At 41.1% G+C, this 23,749-nt stretch overlaps 2 protein-coding genes across 5 annotated transcripts in view; one reads left to right on the top strand and one right to left on the bottom strand.

Annotated features, from left to right (window-relative positions):
* Positions 1-1,203: 1,203 nt before the first annotated feature.
* BROX (BRO1 domain and CAAX motif containing) lies at positions 1,204-18,497 on the bottom strand. 3 transcript variants are annotated; one of them, XM_062571568.1, is made up of 13 exons: positions 18,453-18,497; positions 16,659-16,789; positions 15,737-15,843; positions 14,116-14,212; positions 12,783-12,878; positions 12,050-12,122; positions 11,564-11,669; positions 10,965-11,054; positions 10,066-10,151; positions 8,666-8,747; positions 7,448-7,598; positions 5,833-5,992; positions 1,204-5,357 (listed from the first exon to the last, which is right to left on the bottom strand). In XM_062571568.1, exons 2-13 carry the CDS (start codon positions 16,757-16,759, stop codon positions 5,271-5,273), a joined length of 1,236 nt encoding a protein of 411 aa, XP_062427552.1. In that variant the 5' UTR covers positions 16,760-16,789; positions 18,453-18,497; the 3' UTR covers positions 1,204-5,270. The 3 variants fall into 3 exon arrangements, with proteins under 3 accessions (XP_062427552.1, XP_062427550.1, XP_062427551.1); XM_062571566.1 differs by lacking the exon at positions 18,453-18,497 and adding an exon at positions 17,661-18,024; XM_062571567.1 differs by lacking the exon at positions 18,453-18,497 and adding an exon at positions 17,824-18,024.
* A 287-nt stretch (positions 18,498-18,784) lies between these two features.
* AIDA (axin interactor, dorsalization associated) overlaps positions 18,785-23,749 on the top strand; it is a 30,773-nt gene continuing 25,808 nt past the window's right edge. For both annotated transcript variants that reach the window (XM_062571565.1, XM_062571564.1), the window contains exons 1-2: positions 18,785-18,994; positions 22,186-22,255. In XM_062571565.1, coding sequence (XP_062427549.1) covers positions 18,885-18,994; positions 22,186-22,255 — 180 coding nt within the window. In that variant the 5' untranslated portion in view covers positions 18,785-18,884. The remainder of the gene's footprint in view (positions 18,995-22,185; positions 22,256-23,749) is intronic.

The following is a 23,749-nucleotide window of genomic DNA, read 5'->3' as shown; positions in this document are numbered from 1 at the left end:
ACTATATGTGATATTTTGTTACTGGATGAAAGTTAAAGAAAATATTTCTAATAAGCAAATTAGACAATGAAATTACTACCACAGTGCCATACAAGAGCAAAGCTCCTTGTGGTAGAATTTTAGCATTGAAGTCACTTTATGAAGCTATGGCATCAAATAGATACATTTGTGAAAAATACTTGGCATCAAAAAATTAAAAAGGAAACTCACCTGTAGAATTTCTTGTGGCTTTTCCATCGCATTAAAAAAAATTACTCAAGTATTTCCAAGGAAAAATAAAGAAAATAAATTAGAATCAACACATTTAGTGCCCCCACACAGAATTTACTCACTTAAAAAAACCCAAACAAACCAACCAACCAACCCTGTCTTGTAGCATGGGCAACAATACCGAGCAAGTGGCAAATAAGGAAATTCAAGCTTAGAGCTAAAGGATGCAACTATCTGAAAGGACTGCTTGGATTTGAACTGGGGGCAGGTCCTGGCAATTTGCAGGCTTGGCCTGAGATTAAGAACAGGTAAAACGGGGAGCAGTGCAGCAAAAAAACCCACGAGGCACAAAGGCACAAGCCTATGTAAACCGGTACTCCTCAGGAAAGCGTTAAGGGGGCAGCTACAGGTTTTCAAGTATGCTGTACTCAGAAGTAATGTTTAGTGTTCTGTCCCCTTAGGCTAATTTTCACATAGAAACTGAAATAAAGCCTCGGAGGCTAAAAGCCTTTAGTATGTTTTTACACTAAAAATTGAAAGAACCAACGCTGCCTCTGAAAATGAAAAATCATGTTTCCTACGAACCTATTTGCCACCTGCTGGCAATTTAGAGAAGGGTCCAGCATGTAGTATACCAAATATCCTACAATGGCACAGACGTTTGCAAGGACTTGGATTTTGCATTGGCATGCAAAAAACAAGCCAAAAAAAAAAAAAAAAAAAAGTTTGGAAAGTCCATCTTTTCTCTTCCTGCCACATAACTTCACATGCATCACTGTAGCTACTGACTTGCTTCCCAAATACCCATATATGCTCCCAATTCACATAACTGAACTGTGTAACTGTCACACAACTGTGACTTGCTTAGTCAAACCCTTCCTCAGCCATAAAGTGTTCTCTTTTATTACTATATTTGTATTAAATTGGAGAAAGTAACATTCAAGACAGACCCTATTTCTTTCTACTGAAGATTTTAAATAATGAAACAAAAAAACACATTGATTGCTTATTTTTATTTTAAATAGTATTCTGAAACTGGTGGTTATATACAAATTTTCAAACTATCAAACCTAAGACTGCATGGTGACTGTCTTCATAAAATAAGGTGGCTTGGTCAATCTCACCATGGTTTATTCCATTCAATTAATAAATCAGAGTATACACTTGCTTCAAATACTAGTTTGTAACCCATAAAGATGCCAACTCCAAACAAGTTTAGCTCACATTGCTTTCTTAATTTGGCAATAATAATCTTTAGAGAGATTTTTAGGGATAAGTAATATGCATAAACAGGATTTTTGTTAATGCTGAAGCTTCAGTTTCAGATGCTAGGCATAGGGATGAGACAAAACATTATATACAATCCCCCAGCCAACAGAGATAAACTTAACTTCTCTGAACTGACATGGAAAACAGATGACAGTGTCTCATGTTCCCTCTGTACTGAAGATAGAGATATGCTTCATAAGCATATTTTATATATAGACAATTAGATTTTAGTAACGTTTCCCATAAAAATTGTACTAATACCACAGTACTGAAATCAGGACAACAAAATTGGAAAGATAAGAAGGAATATTTACAAACACATTGTACTGTACTGAAATTACAAGATTAGAAATTTCTAAAGTGCAAAGTTGGCTCTATTCTACACAGATACAGGTATGTTTTCTTGTTTATACTACAAACCAATACCATCATTACAGACACACCACATATTCATGCTGAACATTCAAGTGACCAAATGTTATCCTTAGGCTGACAGGCAAAACTCCCCACTGAACCCAGTGGGAGGCAGGCACTGGCATCCACGGGCTAAGTTCAGTCCTCTGGTTCTAGGAGTGTCACATGCCAGATGGACATTAACTACGGTAAACCTAGGAACATGAAACATTAAAGAAGTATAAAGGTCTCAAAGCAGAATTTTTACAGCACTTACTGATTTGCTTTTTAGTATATTAAGATGATCAGTGCATTTTTAAAAGCACAAAATAGAGGACCCAGTGCTCAGTATTTTATTCGGCAGCAGTTTTGTCCTAGTTCAGACTGAGCACAAGTTTTTAAGACATTATTATATGAACAACATTTGTAGGTATAGTCATGAGAGCCTCTAAACCCAGAGAGAGACCAAAAAAAATGGGCTCTTGCAGCATGACAATATTAAAAAGCCAGCATTCAAAATACATCATAAAAAAAAATTATTACAGGAAGCCATAATAGAAGGGAAGTGGCTGCTAGGTTTCCAGATTAACTGTCCACAATTTCCTGAGGAATACAGGTGACTTGAATGGGAGTTTCAGTTAATCTAAATATTACGTACAATAATTCTTACCACTTCTCAACAAAACCAAAGCAAAAAAACTGCCTGTCGACTGACAGCATTCTATGTATTTGCTTGGCAAAGCAAACAATCTCAAATTCCTTATTCTTGGGCAAAACTGTTCAGTGTTTGCCATAGGATTTTAAACTGAAAGTAAACAAAGTTTGTCTTGAAAAGCAACATAAGTAATCTAGTTTGATCCATTAGACTATTTTTAAACTACTACATCATATCTACTGAAACAGCTATGGCATAAGAGATTACACAGCCAGGATTAAGTAATGCCATAGTCTGACATAATCCAGTTGCTTATACCCAAAGCTATTTACAGGGAATTTGACTGAAATAAATCACTTGGGTTTGAGAAAGCATCCAAAGAATTAAAATTGCAATTCCATAAAATAATCTTTTCTGAAATGTTTTAGGGGGAATGATTTGGTCAAGATTTGCTCTTTTAAGATATTCATACACTGAAAAACACCCATGCTAAAAAGCTTCACTGGAAACGAGTCCCAGCACACACATGTGCGTTAAGAAATAAAGGCGAGTCTGTGCCACAGGGTGTAGCAGATGGGAGGGAAAGCAAGAGAGAAGAAGGAAAATAGAATCTAGTGTGTTTCAAAAGAACCATTAAGTAGGTTGAGACCTATCAGCATTGACAGACACAGACTTCTGAAAAACAATGAACAACTGACATTTCATGATTATGAAATCCAGTTAATGGAATCTTGATCCTTAAAGGGGTCAGGCTAAGCAGATGCAGATGACTACAGCTGTAGTAAGTTTTTAAGAATATTAAAATCTGTATTGGCAGAGTAGCTCCACACTCCATTCCAATGAGTCTTAAGCTGGGTCTTTTTACTAATGCAAGAAGCCTAAAAAGTCAACTGATCAAGTAATGATCTGAGTAATTCTTCATCAAATACACTCAAGTCACCTCTTTGTGTATGCTGTGCAGTTGGAAAAAATGGACATATTTTTGATATAAATCCCTCTAGATTATTATGCTCCATTCACATAAGCCCCTTCAAAACAGAATCTTGTTCTTCCAAAGTGATCCTCTGGATTCTGTACTTATTTTTAATGTGCAGAAATGGCTGAAAGAACCATCACTGGATGGAGTGAGTTCTGCATTTGATTCACTCATAGCAGTCAGCATTAAGATTCTCTTTGTCTTTTGCAGCAATGAATTGTGTACTTTGGTCCAGTATCCAAGGAAGAGTCTTGTGCTCATATTAAACCCCCTCAAAGAGGATCCACAAGCCTTCAAGGAGCTACACACCTTGTAAGCTGGTCCATTCCCACAAAAGATTTCAAACACAAAGCCACTGAATTAGACTACAGCGAAAGGTGAACCAAACCAAAGAGGGCAATGCAAGGAATACATTCACAGCATCTGTCACGCTGAGTGCATATATCATCACACTTTGTTTAAACAGGAACATTTTCAGGCTGTTCAGTTTCTTTCTCAGGTAGAATGAAGGGCAGCAACTGGGACCTGGAGACTGCAAGACTCACTTTAACATACACATCAGATATCACTCTTTTACATTTGCAACAAATCAGAAAACTTTTTTTGATATGTGTGTTTTGGAGTGCTCAGTACTAAAAAAATACTATCACGTTTTCCACAGTAGGAAGAGATGGAAGAAGCAAGTTCTACAAAATTCTTTCCTCCTCAGTCTTCGCTGGACTTGGCTTTTGGTAAATTCTCTTCATATGGAGCTGATTTCAGTGTGATGCTGCGAAACAGCACTGTTTACATATGGTGTAAAGGAAATCTAGAGCTTGATGTCCCAATTGTGTCGTTAGCTCTTCAGCTAATATTTCCTACCTGTTCTCCGGATGGTTTCTTACAGACGTTACTCAAATGGAAACAAAGCATCTTAATTACAACCTCATTATTTTTATACATGACAATTTCATGCATCCAGATTGAGCTTTTCTAATGCTAGGGGATTTCAACCATCTGCAGCTCTCAACCTTTTAAAGTCTTTCTAGATTCAAGAACTACAAACGAATGACACTGATGCATTACCTTTAAGAGCTTCCTTGTTACTTGCTACATCACTTTCACATGCAATCTGACATTAAAGGATTTTAATTTAGGGACAGTCAAGCTAAAATACCTTACTATAAACTCTGATACAGGAATCCAAATCTATAAAAGAAGAGTCCAATAGTTTCAGAAGAATATAAACTGCGCTCTTGTTATGCAGAACGTCAAGTTTTCCAAATTCTGTGAAAGTCCTGTGAAACACTATACAAATGCTACATACCAAATCCAACTTTTCTTCAGTCAATACAATTAAGTGAATCAGGGAGTTACGCCTTTAGGACAAACCTAAATGGATGTAACAGCTCATGCTAATATCCGTTTGTAGAATTTGACATTATATAGCATATAATTTAACAGAAAATCCTCAGTGTTACAGTCATGATTCTTTCTTTGTTTTTTGTGGGTAGAAACTAAACCCATAAGAAGAAACTCTCTAGAGGCACAATAGGGACATTTAAGCCGATTCATTCTACAATATCCTGCTAAAACAAAAAATAAGTCAAATATAAATACATTTCTTCTAGAAATCCACTACATTCTCAAGCAAGATAGACCCATACTAATAAAAACAAATTAAATTACTATTCTAAATTAAAAAGAATCAGAAAGGGAGGATCACAACTAAGAGCCCCAAAGTCCAATTAGTATAGTTTTAAAAGGAATTCAAAGCACTTATGGCACTTAAGAAATCTGGCAGCCGCTGTCTTTTTGAGGCTTTATATCTGGTTCCTTCAGAGGTTTTACATCTTCATCTGCTTTCGGTTTAGCCTGCAAACAAAAGGAAAAAAAAAGATTTAAAATACCACAAGTAAAAAACACTGTCTGCCAATTATTCATGTACTGCTAACTTTACATATGCTAATCTAATAGTCCCCTCTCTTCTCAGGGCTGAAGACTTTGAACAAAGAAGGGGGAAAAAAAGGTCAAGTCTTCTCTATTTCAGTTTCCTTAAATGGATTCTTTTTAAAGAGAAATTTTCTCTAGCATTCACTCCTGTAGCATCTCAGTTTCTTAAACACATTACTGAATTTCCTCTTATTTGGGACTTAGTGACCCCGTAATCTCTTTGTTGCACTGTTGGCATATGGGAGTTAAATGACTTGTCTCTTTGCACAGTGCAAGTCTGAGACATCAGGCTGCCACCTGAGTTATGCCCTGCACTGAGCTGGGGAGCATGTCAGAAGAGCAAAATGGCATACATAAAATAAAGCTAATGGGAAGGAACAGCAAATAAAAGCCTTACAGTGTCATCCTTTGGCCTCTTGGTGAGATCAAATGCAGCAAGTGTTTCAGGAGTCCAGTGTGCATTCAGGGCAGGAAATTCAAAAGGAACTGGCTCTACCAAGCCATAGTTTGCTTTCAGTTCCAGCTGGGGAGCCTCTGCTGGCACCTTTTGAAAATAACTATAATAGAATACAATAACATCTTAAATACAGCACACTATCACTGCAAATTTCATTTTCAATTCCAAAGAAAAACAACTTAGCCTTTCACAGTGGTTACCATTACTGCTCCATTTCCATTTCATTAAGGCACCATCTGACATGTATCCTATCAACAAGCTTCACAAGAACAAAAGCAGTTCCTTCTTGGCATTGCTCTTCCCCCAAAAGCCAGTTGGATTTCCTATTTGAAAACTATTCTTCCCAACACTTCAATGAAAAGAGCAATTTTTGCCCTCACCCCAAAATTTTAAAAATCCAGACGGGGATTTAAAATGTCTTGCAAGAAAGGTGAAGAGGCTGATACAGCTCTTTTCCTCTGCTATTGCAAAATCAGCTTTGGTGTTCCAAAGTGTATAATAGTACCAACACCACAACATCCACAAAAACTTGCTACAATACAGAGCCGGAATAAGGTATAAATCTACTCTATTTCATAATAATTGAAAACTGGTAATTACTGGTACACACTAACCTACTTCTTGTGCTCAGCGGGGCTCTATGGGAGGCATACCTCCCAAAACGTGCAAGGGTTACCTTGTTTCTCCTTCACAGTTTAGTTCTAGAGGGACATGGATAGATTGAAATTTCCAGCATATTGTTGCTATAAGCTATGACAACAAGTTATTGAAACCCAAACAGAGCAGAGCATTTTTTTTCCCTTTTCTTCAGTTTATCTTAATGTACTTGACAATCTTTTGCGCTTAGTTAATCCCCCTACTGTACAGATCTTTAACAAGTGTAAAGGGGGGAATACTATCTATTATGGAATACTAAATTTTAAGAGAAGAAGAGGGGAGAAGGAAATCAGCAAGAGAATTCTAAAGCTGAACTAATAATATTATTTTAAAATGCTTCCAAACTCTTCTGTGAAGAGGCATTAACTAAACAACAACTTATTCACGCTATTAGTTACACTAACAGAGCCTCTAGCCCTTTAAGCACACTCTTCACTGAAGGCACGACCATGTTTCAACTTTCCTGCTAGCAAGGTAGAATAAGCTACTAGTCTTCTCCATTTTCCCCTCTGTCCTCTTCACCTGCTACGCTCCAGCAGCAGGGAAGAAGGCATCAGCACAACACAGAAATCTCTGCAGGAGTCTCTTGTGCAGAAGGAAAAAGACCAAAGAGGCAGATGACAGAAGGAAGAAAACAGCTTAGCCTCTCCAGCACATCAGTCCAACCTGCACAGCTGAACTGACATAGAACAGGGAGAGGGCAATAGCTAACATCAGACTGACAGCGAATCTGCTGAGAGGAAGTTAAAGATATATTTGCAATTCTGTGAATTACATGCTGTGCCTTAAAGGTATATCAAAATTGGAGAGTAAAATTTACCATCCCATTCTGAAACAAAAGCAAATGAGGTATTAACACTCCGTAAAGAGTACTATATACCAACCAGGAATTACTTACATGAATCCATTTTCTCTCTGGCATTTTTCTAGAGTGTTCTTAATCAAACTTCCTAATTTCTTAAAAAAGAGATGTCCAGAAGGTTTGGCTGTAGTCCCAGGCCCTTTGGTTTCTCCATATTCTTTGCACAATTCTTCAGCCTTCGCAAAAACTTCACCAGAAAGCATTGTAATAAAAATCAGTTAACATGAATTTATTAAATGGCAGCTATGATTTACAGTTGCTTTAGTTTTAAGAGATACCAGACTTCATTCAGGCTTCTTATTTCTTGGAAGTAAAATAAACATGCTCAAGGGCAGTACCTCTAGCCAAGATTTACTACATCCACAAAGAGACTATGAGACAGGAAAAAAAAAGATAAGCCTTCTGGGTAGGGAGAAGGGAAGTATTCTTATTTGTGGTGCAAAATATAAGAATAAGCCTAAGTACTCTGAAACATGACAGGAAACAAGAGTGGGTATGAAGGTGCCTATACAGTGTTGATGTCCAAGCACATTTCTCTGAACAGAAGGCACAGTAAAAAACACAAGATTTGGTTTTTTTTATTATTAGTTACTAGTTTATACTCTCATTCAGTTTTTTTCCCTTATCTGCTTTTGAAATTGATAGTAAAACTTTCAAATTAGATTATTTGAGTGTTTTTATGTACTGTGGTAAAGTAACACAGTACAGGCCACTGGGATGCAACAGAAGTCACCTGTCTTTATGCGAGACAGTTTGAGCATTATCTTTGCATACGAGCAGTACCTTTGAAGAGAGAAGGATAGAGGAAAGACATTGAATTACTGTAATAACTCTAGTTAGCTCCCCTAATCTACCTTCCAAAAGAAATAAAAAGTACAGGAATTATCAAAACCTGTTTTAAATAAATAAATAAAAGCTTTGAGAGGAGTCATAGTGTATTTTCACTATTTAATGCAAGATACTACGACTTCATGATTTGGAGGCTGCTGTAACTTAACACACAGACCAGAAAATACAGTGACCAGGCAACTGTTTTTTAAATGGCACTGTAGATAGCTCAAAGCCAGTCTTCATAGGCTAGGAAGTAAAGTTGAGATTTTCGGCAGACCCATTACGAAAGAGTCTTCAGTAAGACAGATCTACAACAGAGTATACTGCCTCTGTTCAAAAGCGTTCTGGATTTTCACCAAACACCACACAATACAGCAAAATAAAACACATTACACCCTACAATCCATTTTCAATCACACTTACATTTTTCTGATTCTTGCAGAGATCTGATTGCTTCCCCACACTTATCACTGGCCAGCAAAGTCTGACCATGGTAACAATACGCCTAATGAGAGAGGACAACATCATTATCAGTATCGCTGGGCACTTCCCACACCAATTAACTTCTGCTCTTCCTTCCTTACATCAGAGCTGAATCTCTTTGAAGCTGTCATCACCTGCAGAAAGCTGACAATTTGAGAAGACAAGTCACCAATGACTGAGCACATTCACACTGAACAATGCAGCTCAGCAGATGTACACCTAAGCTAGGCCTAAAGCAAGCTGTCTCAGGTCTGAATGTAATTCAGTCAACAATAACTTGGAGCTTCATGAACACTATTTTACCAACAGCAGTAGTACATAGCCTAATTCTCTCCACTGCATTGGTGTGTAGCATTAAATCCCACCAGCAGCAAGAAATGAACCCCAGTCAAGTTTACAGAAGTGAAGACTAAAAACTAAACCACCTGGATACTCAATAACTGAGACTGCAACCAACATCACGGAATCCACAAAAGATGAAGGGTTCTGCTGATCGTTTGAGATATTTCACCATAGTCAAAATAACTTTTCACCCCCAGAACTCCCATTCCTGCAAACACGTGCCCAAAGTCAGTACTGTGTTCTAATGAGAAATGAACAGCCTCTTTTCTACTATTAAGGAATTTAAATTCAGTATCTCCTAAGTACTAAATTCTGTAAGCACAGGAACATTCCCATGAACTAATGCATAGCTTCCCAGCTATACCATGAGAGGAGACATGAAAAATGTTACCTAACCTGCCAAGGCCCATTTTATACAAATTAGGTGCTTTAAAAAAGTACCACACAGCTCTGATCCTCCCTCACCTCTCACGCTTGCTAATAAAACATGCAACTTTTACACACAGTTTTAAAGCAAGAGAAAGACGACTAACTGTTTACTTTTAGGCTTTTTTACAGTATATAAGAGCCAAATCATAGGTTCTGACAGGCTACAAGAAGTAAATAGCAAGTCCAGTAACAGATGATCCCGAGAGTGCCACTGCACTTGCTAAGAGATCAGTCACACAAAGGGGACAGGACTTGGAATGACAACTGACACTATTTGATGAGGTTTCATTCAGAGCTTTAGAAAAGATGATCATCTCTGAATTATGCCTAGAATCAGATTGTGATACAGATAATGGAAGATAAGTATTATACTCAATCTGCCCTTACTCAGAGATAAGTTATGGCAATAAATTCTGTTTAGCACCTGGCTCAATAAAAAAAACAGTGCAAACACCACTGACATTCCAGAGTATCTCTTCACAGCATGGTAACAAGGTCAAGACAATAGTCAGCCCCGACTCCCTGTCCAGACAACATTAAAAACTGATCAATGTCAACCCAGTACTTACATAGGCCATATAGAAACAGGTCTTCAAGTTTAAGTATTTCCTCCATTTACCTACACAGGTTGGATCCAAACTGGATAATGTTTGATCTACGAAAGGTAAGTAACATTATTTAAGACATTTGGAAAAATAAAAATGCCATATAAACTTAAAGAGTAGAATTCTTAAACTCAGCAATGGATTTTAACTACAAGTTGGTTAGAAACAAGTGACAAAAGTTATTCCTGCAAAGGCACGGAGAAACCATGAAAAAACACAAATATGCACTTCATGGAGCTATCATGCAATTGTTACTAGAACCCCTGGAACGGCTGTCCACTAAGTCTGGAAGGCTAAATTTCCTAAATAGTTTTAGGTAGCATTTCCAAATTTGTTCCTAGTTTAATTTCAAGCAGTGACCTATAGAAGTCTATGTATGTTACAGTATTCCATCTCCCAGACTGACTCCTGCATTTTAGGCCTTTTCTGACTTGCCTCAGTAAGCCCACAGATCAGTTCGCTCATTTGTGAGGATGTACGTAATGAACCTGCTGCACACTTAACAGTCTGCATCATACTCTACTTGCCAAAGAGAGCTGAACATGCTCTGTTTACTTGAGCCATTTGTTTGCTGGCAAGACCTGCTATTACATATCTCAGGACATTACTCTGTCTTCTAGCTCCTCTCACCAGCACTTCCTACTAGTAGCTACAGAAAAAGATGCCAACAAAAAAATGGGCCTTATCAAAATATATCTATCATATTGGTAACTGAAGCCTTGAACACACTAAATAGAAACTAAACATGCAACGTGTATCCACTAAGAAACAGCATTAATACCACAACTGATGGGCGGGTAAAGTATGTCTGCTGGCAAGAACGCACAAACCAAGTCACTAAGGATACAAAACAAGACACTTACCAGCTTTTTGGTAGAAGTTAGCTGTTTCGTAAGCGAGAGCAGCTATTAAACCTGGGTTATGTTTCAACTCAATAGCCCGGGCAATTGTCACTGAAAGAAAATCCCACATCACAGTACTAAATTTTAATTGAAAATATCTCAAACTTAGCAAAGGTAATTTTAACACCCCTATATAAGCAGAAAACAAGTATTATTTTCACAAGTCATAATGAAAGTAGACTGTTAACTTGAACAGAATGATTCCCAGCTAATAGAAAAACTAAAAGAAAAAATGAGTAAACAGATTTTAAGTAAATGAACTAGAATTTATGTTTGGCAAGAATGGTGTTGGAGAGAATGCATGAAAGGAAGAAAGGAGGGAGGAGGATTATCACACACACGTTTTTCAAAAATGTGTAGTATCAGAATGATCTTTGTTGTTTCCTCCCTCCTACAACGGGAACTTAAGTTTCTTTAGAAACAACCTTCCCCACTAAGCCATAGTACTTCAGGACAAAAAACAATCATCGCTACCAAGTAGACTTCATGAAACATCAAAGAAGCCCACTGACAAAGACTTTCACTTCCCATCCCCAGCAAGCATGCATATTTAAGAATACCTTCTTGAGCTTCAGCTTGGCACTGTATGATGTACGAGTCTATAAGTCGAGCTTCTAAATCTCTTCCCTTTTCTACAGGTGTAATTAATTTTGGAATATGACTTTCCTAAGTACAAAGCAAGTATCAAAATTAGTTAGTCTTAGTATCACTATCATTAATTCAAAGCAAGTCCCTAAATGGGGACTGTTTGATGCTATTCCTAAATGGATGCAACACTGAATGAGGATCACAAGATGCCTGGCTACACTGCTGCATGTGCTACTGCCCAGACTTGATTATTACTCCACTGCCCCTAGGAAAGGGCAGCAGAAAGTAAGTAATAGCACAACAAATTAATATCCTTCTCTTTTCTGTATCATTCAGAGAGTCTGAGGTATTCGTTCAAATATTCTCTAACTTCATCAGAAAAGCACTTCTAAGACAAAAAGCCAAATATTCTAATCAGATACAACTCAAGGAACAGACAGTGAAGAAAATTTGTCTACCTTCAAATGTTTAAAAATCCCAGCTGCTATCTTCAGACTTCTGTGAACATCTTTTGCTTCATCTTCTGTTACACTAAGAAAGGGCAGAACACATAATGAATCACAGAAATGTTGGTTGGAAAAGACCTCTGATGTCATTTAACTCCCACCTCCTGCTTGGAGTAGGACTCTTGCCAACAGTAGAACTGGTCAGTTATGGCTTTGTCTAGCTGAATCTCGTTGTCCTTCAAGGACAGAGAATCTGCAGTCCCTTTAAGTAACCTGTCCAGCACCACTCTTCTGGTGAAGAAGCTTCTTTTAACACTCAATCACTAAATAATCAAATTAAACCAATTTGGGGGGAAAGAAAGCAACATCTTGCAATGATTTTCAACTGAAAGTGAGCCTCAGTGTTAAAAGGTAAAAGTTTTAGAAACCTGTAGAGTTAAAAGGCAGCAGAGCTGTGATTTTGAGAATTTAAATCTCAGAACTAGACATCTAGAGTAAGACTGATGAAGGGTTTCTTCACAGCTAGTACTTTCCCTGTATCATAGTCATATGGTATTAATACACTGTTCATAGATGCAAGGAGAGATTGAGGTGCACTTGGACATTAAAGCACATGAATGAAGGCCAACTGCCTCCTTGAACTCATAGCTGTGTTCATTGGACATGCACTATAGGAGTCAAAAACTAGTAAACTTTTTGTGGAATACTGCTGCAATGGAATTACTAAGAAAAGAAAAACACTTACTCTTCTTTTCCAGCGAGTCTTGATGCATATTTTGTAAACCACAGAGCTACATTAAATCCCATGGAAACCAGTTCAAACACTGCATCCTGCTGAGAACTAAAGAACGAGACAGAAACCCCAAAACAGCCCCCAAACAATTTAATGCTTTCCATTTTGTTTTGACAAATTCTCTCTTAGAAATCTACAGCACAAGTTGGCATTTCTCTCTGTAAAATAGTTTTAATTTAAGTCAATAATTTCCAAATCAGATCTTCCTATTGTGGAACTGCCTAAAAGAGACTTCAGTTTTTGCTTACTCCTTTCAAGAGCTCTATAATCATAATTTCCTACATTCAAATGCATACCCTTCACATTTGGGAACTTTTATTTTAAAACAGTAACTTGAGATTTGTTTAGCTTTGGGTGTGGCTGAGATCCCCCCCCCCCTTAAAAAAAACTGCGCATTTTGTGGAAATCTCACTCTGGAATGCCTGCTTTAAAGTTGTTGCTTCTAAATTCATAAGTCTGCTACATCTCTCAAAATGCATTTTATTGTAAATATGTATATAACTGCAGTCAAATGGCATGCATAAATAGCAGGACATTTCAGAAGTTAAAAACATGCTTGGTCTTTGAAAAGAGTTAACATGCCATCACAAGTTCAACAAAGCTTAAAAACTAAACATCTTAAAAGGGAAAGATATGGGTATGGGAGAAATGATGTTGGCATAAGAACAAAGGTGAACAATCGTGAGAAAATTAAGAGAGAATCCTAATCAATATATTGTCTTCAAGGGGGAATAAAAGCTGTAATGGAGTTCAACACAACTTCTAGATAACACTCGACAAATATGTAAGTGTAAATTATACAATGGGATCACCAACAATAGCAACAGGCGACCGAATAATCCAGGAGGTTCTTTCCAGATTTATATTCCTATTTCAAACAAAAGCTGTGTTGGCAGCTTCCATGCTAATCAAGCCAAAGGGCCGAATGAAAGAGTCTGTTTTAAACAGCAGTAATCTATGCTATCATATTTAATTCACAAATATTCTCACAGCTTTTTTTGTACTCCTCTATCCAACACAACATATAATTTGTAGAAGGACTGACTGTGTTTTAGTTGATTTATCATGCAACTGTACTATCATAAATAAAGGTAACACATGTGTCAGTACATGCAGCACAGAAGAGTACAGCAATTATTAAAGACAAAGCAACCAGTTTCTGGAAACTACTTTGTGTGGAAAACTGCTACACTTAAGTTTTCCTTCACATGCACCTGTGCCAGCTGATATGTAACAGATCAAAAGAAAATATCTGTGCAACCTGTAATGGTGGAAGCACACGTACCTTGGAACTTGTCCTTGTAATGTGTCTGTCCATTTGAAATTCTGAATATATCGCAACTTACATTCCTGGGAAGAGTCATCCAGTGAAATAATAAAACCTATAGAATAAAACATATACCAAAAAGCAATCTCAAAATAGGAAACAGCAATAAGTAACGAAAGGAATGGGGATCAATGAGAACACAGATATAGATAAAGAAATGTTTTTGGTGTAGTGCTTAAAGATCTGTGTCATTTCCTGAGGCTTTTATTCCTCAATATCTTGAGAACAAAGCTTGTAACAAGACAAACTTGCTAGCCTAAGAAACTCCTTGCCCAGTAGCTTATCAGTTCAATCCCGTGAGTTTCAATTGTTCAAAGAAAATCTTGCAGATGCCTGCACACACCCATATGGTGACTAGCGGGGATTTTAGCTGGCTCAGATACTGGATGGTTGGGGCTGCTCAAGGTGAGTCCATGACTGTCCCTGGTACTACAGTGGTGATAGGAGAATTCCAAAAAAAAAGCTGTTCGGTCAACAGGGAGAGGGAAAAGGGCTTAGAAGCAAAGACTTGCTTAGAGATCAGCTATTTTATCGCAAGGGCTGCAGGAAACTCATTATTTAGATCCAGCCGCTTAATGAGCAGAAAGGAGCTCATGCTATGAGCAATATGAGATATTGCTAGCATACACACAAGGAGTTTTCTTGGGTGAAAACTAGCTTATGTCTGCTGGCATTTTACAGAGTTCAAAAATTCAAGACTTGTAACAGCTGCTATTTATGCTACAATGCTAGATGTTGTCAGATGTTTAGAAAAAGAGAGTAATTGTTTCTTCTGCATGCAAAGGATTTTAGTGACCAAGCATGATGCTTTCTTGAAGACACTCTTCAAATCTTGTCTGCAGCAACTAGGACTGTTATCTTACCTTTATCTAGGATGTCTAATTAGCTTACACCCTCCTACAGACTGAGAGTGCTACACTAACTTGAACTATTTCACTTGCCACAGAGTGAAGGAAAAAAATTATGTATATATCTCACTATTTTCATGAATCGGCTGATTCCTGACAATTCTCAATCTTAAGTAACTTGTTCGAGTATCTGACTACTAAGAGAAGGTTATCAAAATATTGGCAGGAAGAAGGTTTCAGGGAAACGTATTTGAGCCATCATAGGTGACCATCTACTGAAAATGCAGATGCTACAGTAACAAGAAGATAAGTAACAGAAGTGTAAACTTGCAACAATTCTATTACCTATCATTAGACAAATCAGAAGTTTACACCTAGGAACAATCTCTATCAACTAAGTAACAGATTCAATTTATTCTAAAGATACAATCTATTTTAGAGACACAATTTCCTCCGGCAGAAAGCTGAGCGAGGTTAAAAACAATAGGACAGGATCGCCAACATCTAGTACTGGCAGGTTACAAAGGATACTGAAACCTGTAGAAAGGCCTGGTAACTGCTCATGATTTACCAATCATTATAATCAGGGAACTCACAAAGATTCTTGCCTTTCTGAGAAGCACAGAACTTCTTTATATAAGATTAGTACAACATACATTCTTAGTAGTGTCTTTAAAACTCAATTTATATGAAAGACCTCTTGACTTATTAGCAGCTTTGCATGTTCCTACCTTGCAAGAGTGAGAAGTACAAGTCAGTTGCATTCTTCATCATTTCTGGATTACAACTCAAATCAGTAAACAGCTCCAACAGTCGTGTTCGAGATAATCTTAAATCACTGAAAGGAAAAAGGAAAAAAAAAAAAAAAAGACAAAGGAAACTAAGAAACACTACTCCAAAATGTTCTACTAAAAAAGGTAGCCACTCACGTATATCAGCACAGCTTGCTCTTTTAGCTAAGAAAATGAAGCTGGCATTCAGCTTAGCTATCTTAACACAAGAAAGAGGTACTTTAGGTACTTAGCAAGAAGCTAATAAATACAGAAGAATCTTCCCATCAACTCTGAATACATAAGATTGATTTAAAGTACAGTCCATTTTGGACAAAGAACCAGATAGCAACAGATAACTATTACTCACTACCAATTTCTTGTTCAAACATAGACTAAAAAGAAATATTCCTTTATCTACAAAGAGGGTGGGTGCAGGGAAGGGAAGGGAAGCAGAAATACTCTTCAACATTAGAATGAGATGAGCACGTGAATAAATAAGAACAGACCTGCAAAATAATCTGAGATCTCTTTTCATTATATTCCTGTCTACAGTCTACACTCACGCCTTATTCACTTATGGAAATTACTTAAAATAATCCCTTTGCAGAAGAGTGCACAGTTATCAGAGAGACAATGAAATGTTTAGTCTTCTGCCTCTATTATTATAATAGGCCTTGCTATACAGTAAAAGACTTGAAAACTGGATAATTCATTCTTTGTAGTGAACTGCTCAATGTTATCAATGTTTTATTGTCTCCCAGCCTACAGGCTTCTAGTATAACAAAAGTAGTAGTAAAACAAAAATTTATGAGCAACTATTACATTTCAAGATGTCCTCTAAACTATGACAGACAGACTGAAGTTGATCACAAGCACTTACTTGCAAATTTTTGTTGCACCAGGAGTGGTAGCTACCCCATAAAAATTGAAGGAAACAGGAGCTGTAGCCTTCAAAGGGTTGCGATGAAACCAATGTGTCATTTTCTTTCTGTAATGCTGCTTATGTCAATTCTAAAGAGCAGAAGGAAATGATTAGCTCTAGTAACAGGTAGAACTGAGGTGCTGTATGTGTCACACTCCTCAGCTCAGAAAAATACATTCAAAATGTAAACAGTAAAGAAATGAATTTGTAAAATTTTACAAATAATTACAGGGAAGAGATCAATTTTTGTATTTTTTTTTTTTTTTTTTTACAAAAACTTGAAACACTAAGCTTTCATAGACGTTGTCTTCATCATCCACACACTTAGCATTACAACTTCATTTTGAGGAAATACATAATTTTTATGAAGCAATGTAGGGTAGATATATTAATGCAAATTTTCTTACTCAAAAGAACAATATTAACTCTACTATGAGGTCATATTTTTCACATCTTAAGTTGTTGGTACACCTCAATTTGTTGAAGTCAGTACGATGTGTCCGGCCAAACTATTACTAGCTTTTATTGTGGCATTATGAATATGAAAGAAACAGAGTTTCTTTCATAGAAAAGTAACTGCCATTACAGAGTAATCAATGCTGTAAACATGGATATATTTACGTACATGCAACAGATCTGGAAATTTGATAGAGTACAGCTAAAACGGATTATTGTCTACTCTTTCACTTCAATTTTAGATAACATATATAACATAAACACTCCTGTGAGATGTTTTTACAAGCTTTTCCCCAGGGGGCATTGTAGGAGGATGAGATATCATTGGCATGAGCTAAAACAAGGGAGGTTTGTACTGGATAAAAGGAGAAACTTTTTTTTTTCACTACGAGGGCAGTTGGCCAGTGGAACAAGTTGTCCTAACAACCCGTCGTGTGGCGCAGTCTCCATCCTCAAAGCTTTTCAAGACCCATCTGGAAAAAGCCCTGAGCAACCTGGTCTGACCTCCTAGCTGACTCTGCCTCGAGCAAGCGGTCGGACTGGAGACCTCCTCAGGTCCCTTCCAACATGAACGGTCCCACAGTCTGTCTTGAGTCTGTAAATTCATCACCATAAACACCGTGCAGCCTTGCTGAAAGAAGATCTTGCCAGAGCAGCCATCTCTTACCACGTTCGAGGCTACTGAGCCGCGCTACGTGACCGGCCACAGAGCGATCTCTCAACAACCTCCACAGCGATCAACGCTTCTTCCAGCCACCCGCGCAGCGGCGCGGGTTAACGGCGGACGGGGGCGAAGACACCCCGCGTCCTCACGGCAGGCCCGGGCAGCCTGACCAACGCCTGCCAGGGGAGCGCTTCCGGGCGGCGCCTGCCCGCCGAACGCCAACGGCCCGCGGCGCGCGCCGCGGCCCCGCGGCCCCCGGCAGGCCGCCCCGGCCCCGGCCCCGGCCGCCGCCCCGGCCCCGGCCCCGGCCGCGGCGCTTCCGCGCGCTGCCCCCGCAGCGTCACGCGGCTCCCGCAGGCAGCGCGAGCGCAGAGCGGAGGCCACCGCTCCCCGCGCGGCGTCCCGGCCCCCCCGGCCTGCCCCCTCTCCCCGGCACCACCCCGGCGGCGCCCGCGGCGGCACCCGGGCCGCCCACGCGTGGGCAGCCAGCCTGGACAAGGCCGAGCTGCCCGTGCGGCGCCGCAGTGCCCCCGGCGCACGGGCGCTGCCCCCCCCGCGCCACGCGCCGGGATGGGCACGGCGCGGGCCCCGTAGAGAGCGGAGCCCGGCTGCGCAGGGGCGCCGCTACGTACCGCGCACGGGGCAGCTTCCGCGCTGGCACCGCCGGCCGGGAGGGGGCGGGGGAGGAGCCGAGCGGCACCGCCCGGCCGCCGCCGAGGCCTGCAGGGAGCGCCCGGAGCCCTCAGGATCGCGGCGCCCGCGGCCACGTGACCCCGCCGCCATGACACCTACCGAGGCGGAAGCGCGCCGGGCGCCTGTCTGCGGGTGGGCGGGCGGACCGGAGCGGTGGTGTTGGGGGGGCGGCGGTTGCCTCGGTAGCGATGGCGCCGGCAGGGCGCGGCCGGCGCAGCCTATCTCGCTGGGCGGCGCTGGCGGCCGCCGCGCTTGGTTGTCGCGGCGGCTGGGCTGGGCCGGCGGCGGCGGCAGCGGCGGGGCTGGCGGGAGCGGCTGCCCGGCGCGATCCCCCGGCCCCGGGGTGAGCATGGTGCCCTAGTGCTGGGGCTATGTCGGAGGCGGCCCGGAGCCTCCTGCAGCGCTGGGGCGCCAGCTTCAGGAAGGGCACCGACTTCGACTCCTGGGGGCAGCTGGTGGAGGCCATCGACGAGTACCAGATGTGAGTGGGGCCGCCCGGGGGCCGCGGCCGGCCGGGCGCCGCGGGGCAGGTGCGGCCCGCCGCCGCCGCCGGGCCCGGGCGCGCCTCCGGCCCGCGGCGCTGCGGGGGCAGCGGCGGCGGGGAGAGCCGGCCCGTGGGCTGGCGAAGGCCGGGGAGGGTCCCGGCGGGGGGAGGGGGGATCCCCCGGGGGGCACCCGGGGGCTCCCGAGGCGCCGGGGGAGCCGCGGTGCCGTGGCCGGAGAGGCGCTGGCCGTGGCCTTGGGAAGGCGCCGTCCTAGGCCCCTCTTGGCCGCGACGGTGGGAGCTCTTTGCCTGTGGCCTGGGCAGCGCAGGCTGAGTTTCCTAGGGTGAATTTTCCGGAAGAAGTCCGGAGGGTTTGCGTTTGTTCCCCCCAGAGAAAGCCAAAGAGATGCCATCTGAGAAACCTTCTAGAGCTCTTCAGGGCTCTTCAAGTTACGGGCTCTAACTCTGTGCGGGCTGCTGGATCACCTGCCGTTCGCAGCAAAGAGGGTGCTGGCCAGGTGCAGCACAGAGCCGTGAGATGCTGTAATCTCATCAGCTCCTGCCCTCACCAGGTAGGATGATGCAGGTTCAGGTATTTGCAGTTTGCTGATGGTCTTTAGATCGGGGCAAGCTGTCACCGCAAACCTTGGCAGAGGGATGGAAAGAAGTCCTATTCTAGATCTATATCTGAGAAGAAAAAAAAATTATCAGAAAGCAAAGGAAGATGTTTTTAATAACTACCTTTGTGTGGACATCTGTGAGGAGTCTAGTAGAACCTAGTGTTTCAAACCATCATGACAGGCTCAGCAGTCAATATTCATTAATGATGATGTTTCACTCTAAGCATGCTTCATTAAGAAGGTCTCTACACTTCTGCAGACAGTCTAGTTTGAGAATTGAACTATAACTTCCATTCCCTTCCCTTTTCCTCCCAGCATCACGTGTACCTGACGAGAACTGAGCTGATCTCTGTGCCCTTGCTTCTTTCAGACTTTGTAGTGGTGTGATGTCTTTGCAAGAAAGCTTGCCTTGGGTAGTAGTACTGTAAGCTACTCTCTCAAGCTTATCAGTGAATTTCTGCTGAAGGAGAGTAGTAGTCTGTAGATGAACTCTGTGGTTCGAGAGAGGGGAGGGAAGATCAGAGGATTACAAGGACATATTTCCTTGGAAAGGAGCAGAACCTTACTATTAATGTGGCATTAATAGTAATTTCAATCAATAGGGTAGAAGCTGCCGGTAAAAGGCGTAGAGTGAGATATCTACTTGTAACTCTGGAGAGACATCAGCACGGCTTTATCTTTTGCCCGCTTAACTGGTAACCTGCAATGGGGTTGCCACTGAAGTGTGTTGCTGCAGGTGGTTAAGTGCAGCTAACATTGGCAAGGTCTGTACTGATCAACATGGGAAGGCAGGGGATAATTTGAGTATGGTGAGTTTGCTGACAGTGAAAAACATTTCTATGACTGTTGGATAGTTCTTTTCATGGACTTAATGGCTGACGACAGAGAATACAATTATTTGCCTCTTACATCTAGAGGGACCTACATCTGCTTAGGTCTTTGTGTTACTCGCAGAAGTGCAGGAAGCTTAGTGTAAAGATTGTCCCACGTTCGTTCAAGTGCTCACTCGTGCAAGAGCCCTCTGAGCAGTTAACAAGACCTTCTCTTTTGCATATCCCTGTTGATAGTACTTGGTCTGATCCAACTTTGAACAAGCTTAGGGTAGGATGCCAGATGCGTTTATTTGGATTAGGGTGGTTTTTTTTCCGAATTACTGACAAATGGAAAGATCATTGTGTTACTGATGCTTGCACAAATGTTAGTTATGATAATAACGCTGTCTGTTGTCGGTGGCTTATTGCTGCTATGGTGATGCATTTTCTTAAATTATGACTCTTCAATGCTTTACGCATTCAAGTACATCCAGCACTTGCCTTGCATCCCTTCAGGCATACCACCAGGACTGGAGGAGAGAACTATGTATTTGCATGCTAGTATGTTTGTGCTTTTTGACTTTTCTCTGTCATCATCTTCTCCCTTTTGTAGAGGAGGGTAATGCCACTGAGTTGTGTAGTTGTCTTGTTCCCTTCGGTTGTTTCTTCACTAGCACTAGTTGAAAGCTACAGTGGTGACTTCAATCCTTGTGTCTTTTTAATGGAGCTTATTTTTATAAAAAGGAAGAATTGGATTCTGGTTTTGGTTCTGCTGCAGACTTGATGGCAGTCTGTTTTTGTGGATGCTTCTTTTTTTAAACCCCCCCCCCCAACTGGCTAATGCCCTCTGTGCCAGTGGGGAGAAGCTGGATTCCTTCAACAATGTAAAATTATGGGGCGATTCCAGTCAGGAGTGCATTGAGATGTCCTGAGTACTGTTGTTGTCGTTGGTTGTTTCCCCCCCCGCTGCATTTTTTTTTTTTTGTTAATTATTTACAGGGAATGGCAACAATTGCACAGAGATTTCTGCTTGTTTAATTTTCTCCTTCCTCCCCGGACGGAAACTATAACTCTTCCCATAGATTGCCTTCAGATGCTCTCTAGCTTCCTTTCGCTTTCTTGTGCTGCTTGCTTGCTGTTACTTTCCAACCCCCTTGATACGCTGCTAGTCTCGGTGGTGGTGATGGGTGGAGTCTCAGCTCCGCGTGTGATGCTGACAGGAGCCCCCGTGAACTGATACACCCCGAGAGCCCCCGCCAAGCCGCCCCGCGCTTGGCTTCCAGCAGCAGGAGAGCGGGTGGCCAGTACCTAGGGCACCGGCTGCCTCTCTGCCTGCGCGCGCGCTCGCTCCTCCTGGCAGTCACAACGGCCGCAAATTCTGCCCGTGAAATGCATGTGGGCTTGTACTGCGGTATAGTGTTATTTTCCTTAAAAAAAAAAAAAAAAAGGAGGGGCAAGGGAAGGAGAAAAAAGGTCTGTACTTGTAAAAGGGGCTGTTGGCTAGAAGGGCTTCCTTTCCTGTTCTGCTTACTTGACACATTATATACGTACTTATTCTCACCTAATATAGTAGTATACTTTGTCTAGTTTTCAGTATGGCCTACCATAGCTATAGAAAACTGTGTGAAAAAGAAACTGTCTGGAACAGCAGTCTGGGGATCTATCTGCTGCCACGTTTTCTGGAGACTGTAGTGGTGGGGAGGGGAGTTTCTGCACTATGTTTCCACTCTACAGTTTTATTTCTCCCCCCATCCAGATTAGCAAGACATCTACAAAAAGAGGCCCAGTCTCAACACAACAACTCAGAATTCACAGAAGATCAAAAGGTACGTATTACTATTTGTTCAGTCAAGGGGTCTGACTCCATAGATGTCAATGTGTATTATGGTTCTTTGTATCTTGCAGATCTGAGAGTTAGGAGACTTTTTTTTTTTCCTCCCTTAATGTATAAACAGAAACAGAGCCCAGCATGGCTGAAGTGGTTGCTATCATTAGAGGTGATAGATGCTCTGCTGTGTAATATTGAATGTCTTGCATGCTGGCTGGAGTCCTTCATAACCTATTTTTTTTTGGAGGGGTGACCTCTTGATAACTTGCTTATACAAAGTTAGCACAATTTAACGTGTGAAGTCTGAGTACAACATGTCTGGAACTGCAGACGTCCAGAGGGTGCATGGAGGAGATTAGCTTAACACATAACACCTGACAAGGAAGGGTCCTGGTGGAAGACTCACTGTTAGTCTCTTAGAATGTTATTTGTTTATAATCTTTTAAAATTTTCAAATTTTCCTTCCTCTCTCCCTTAGCTGAAAACAATGTTTCTTGTCTCAGCATCATGTTGATGCAATTTTCTGACAGGATTTAAGAGGAAAATGCTGACTGGGTTCTCACACACTCAAACATCTTCAGTGTAATAAAGCAAAATCTCTTAAGAAATGAGTCCCTGATAAATTCTAGTATGTTGCATAGAAGTTTTTCTGAGGAATACCTAATTGGAAAATACCTGTATTTTGAGACTTCTAAATAAGCTCATTTGCTTGAGCAACGGCATTATCTGAAGAGTGACACTTTCTCACCCAGAATCCCAGATATCATAATAGGGTGCTAAAGTAATGGGATCTGTGTTGAAAAATGTTTGCTTTGAAAGCATGTCCTGGCTACAGAAATTGGAGATGAACTTAATGTGCTTAAAAACTTTGTTTGTTACAAAGAAATATACCTTTACATAGAGTTTGACAGTAGTTTCTAACTGTTTTCTTAACACGTACCAATAAAAAAGCAAAGAAAAGGCCTTCCATGTCCTACTTACCTTTTGCAAAGAAGAGGATTAGGGTCAGGATGCACCAAAGCAATAAATCATAATCTTGGAGAAAGATTGAGACCACTTTTCCTGAACTGAAGGTTTGGGAGCTTTGTTAACATGGAACAGCTGTTCAGTCTTTGGTTGTTTCTGCTCTCTGCCCCTTGCTGATACCTTCCTTCATCATTACGAGCTCTGGTAATTTTTAGTGCTCCATGGATGCTCTTGAAAGTACCATTACTTCCCAAAGAAGTTGTTAATATCACTTGTGAAGACATCATCTCCTTTGAGTATGGGAACTAGAACCATGTTGGGCTTTGCTTCTAGATGTTCCCTGAATCTTGTGGAAGGGCCCTTGAATGAAATTGAGGAAGCAAATGAGGTCAACAATAAGGAAAAGGCTGGAGGGCTCGGGAAACAGAAGTAATTTGTCTCTGTTGCAAGATGCACAACTGCAAGCTTGTGTTAAGGTGACAGTCTTCTGAAAATAAAAAATGAGGAGTGGCTGTTTTGAATCCTT

Source organism: Rhea pennata, chromosome 3, assembly GCF_028389875.1.
Source record: "Rhea pennata isolate bPtePen1 chromosome 3, bPtePen1.pri, whole genome shotgun sequence".
Classification (NCBI taxonomy): domain Eukaryota; kingdom Metazoa; phylum Chordata; class Aves; order Rheiformes; family Rheidae; genus Rhea; species Rhea pennata.
The sequence above is the reverse complement of the archived record's forward strand: the minus strand, read 5'-3'. Positions and strand labels throughout refer to the sequence as shown.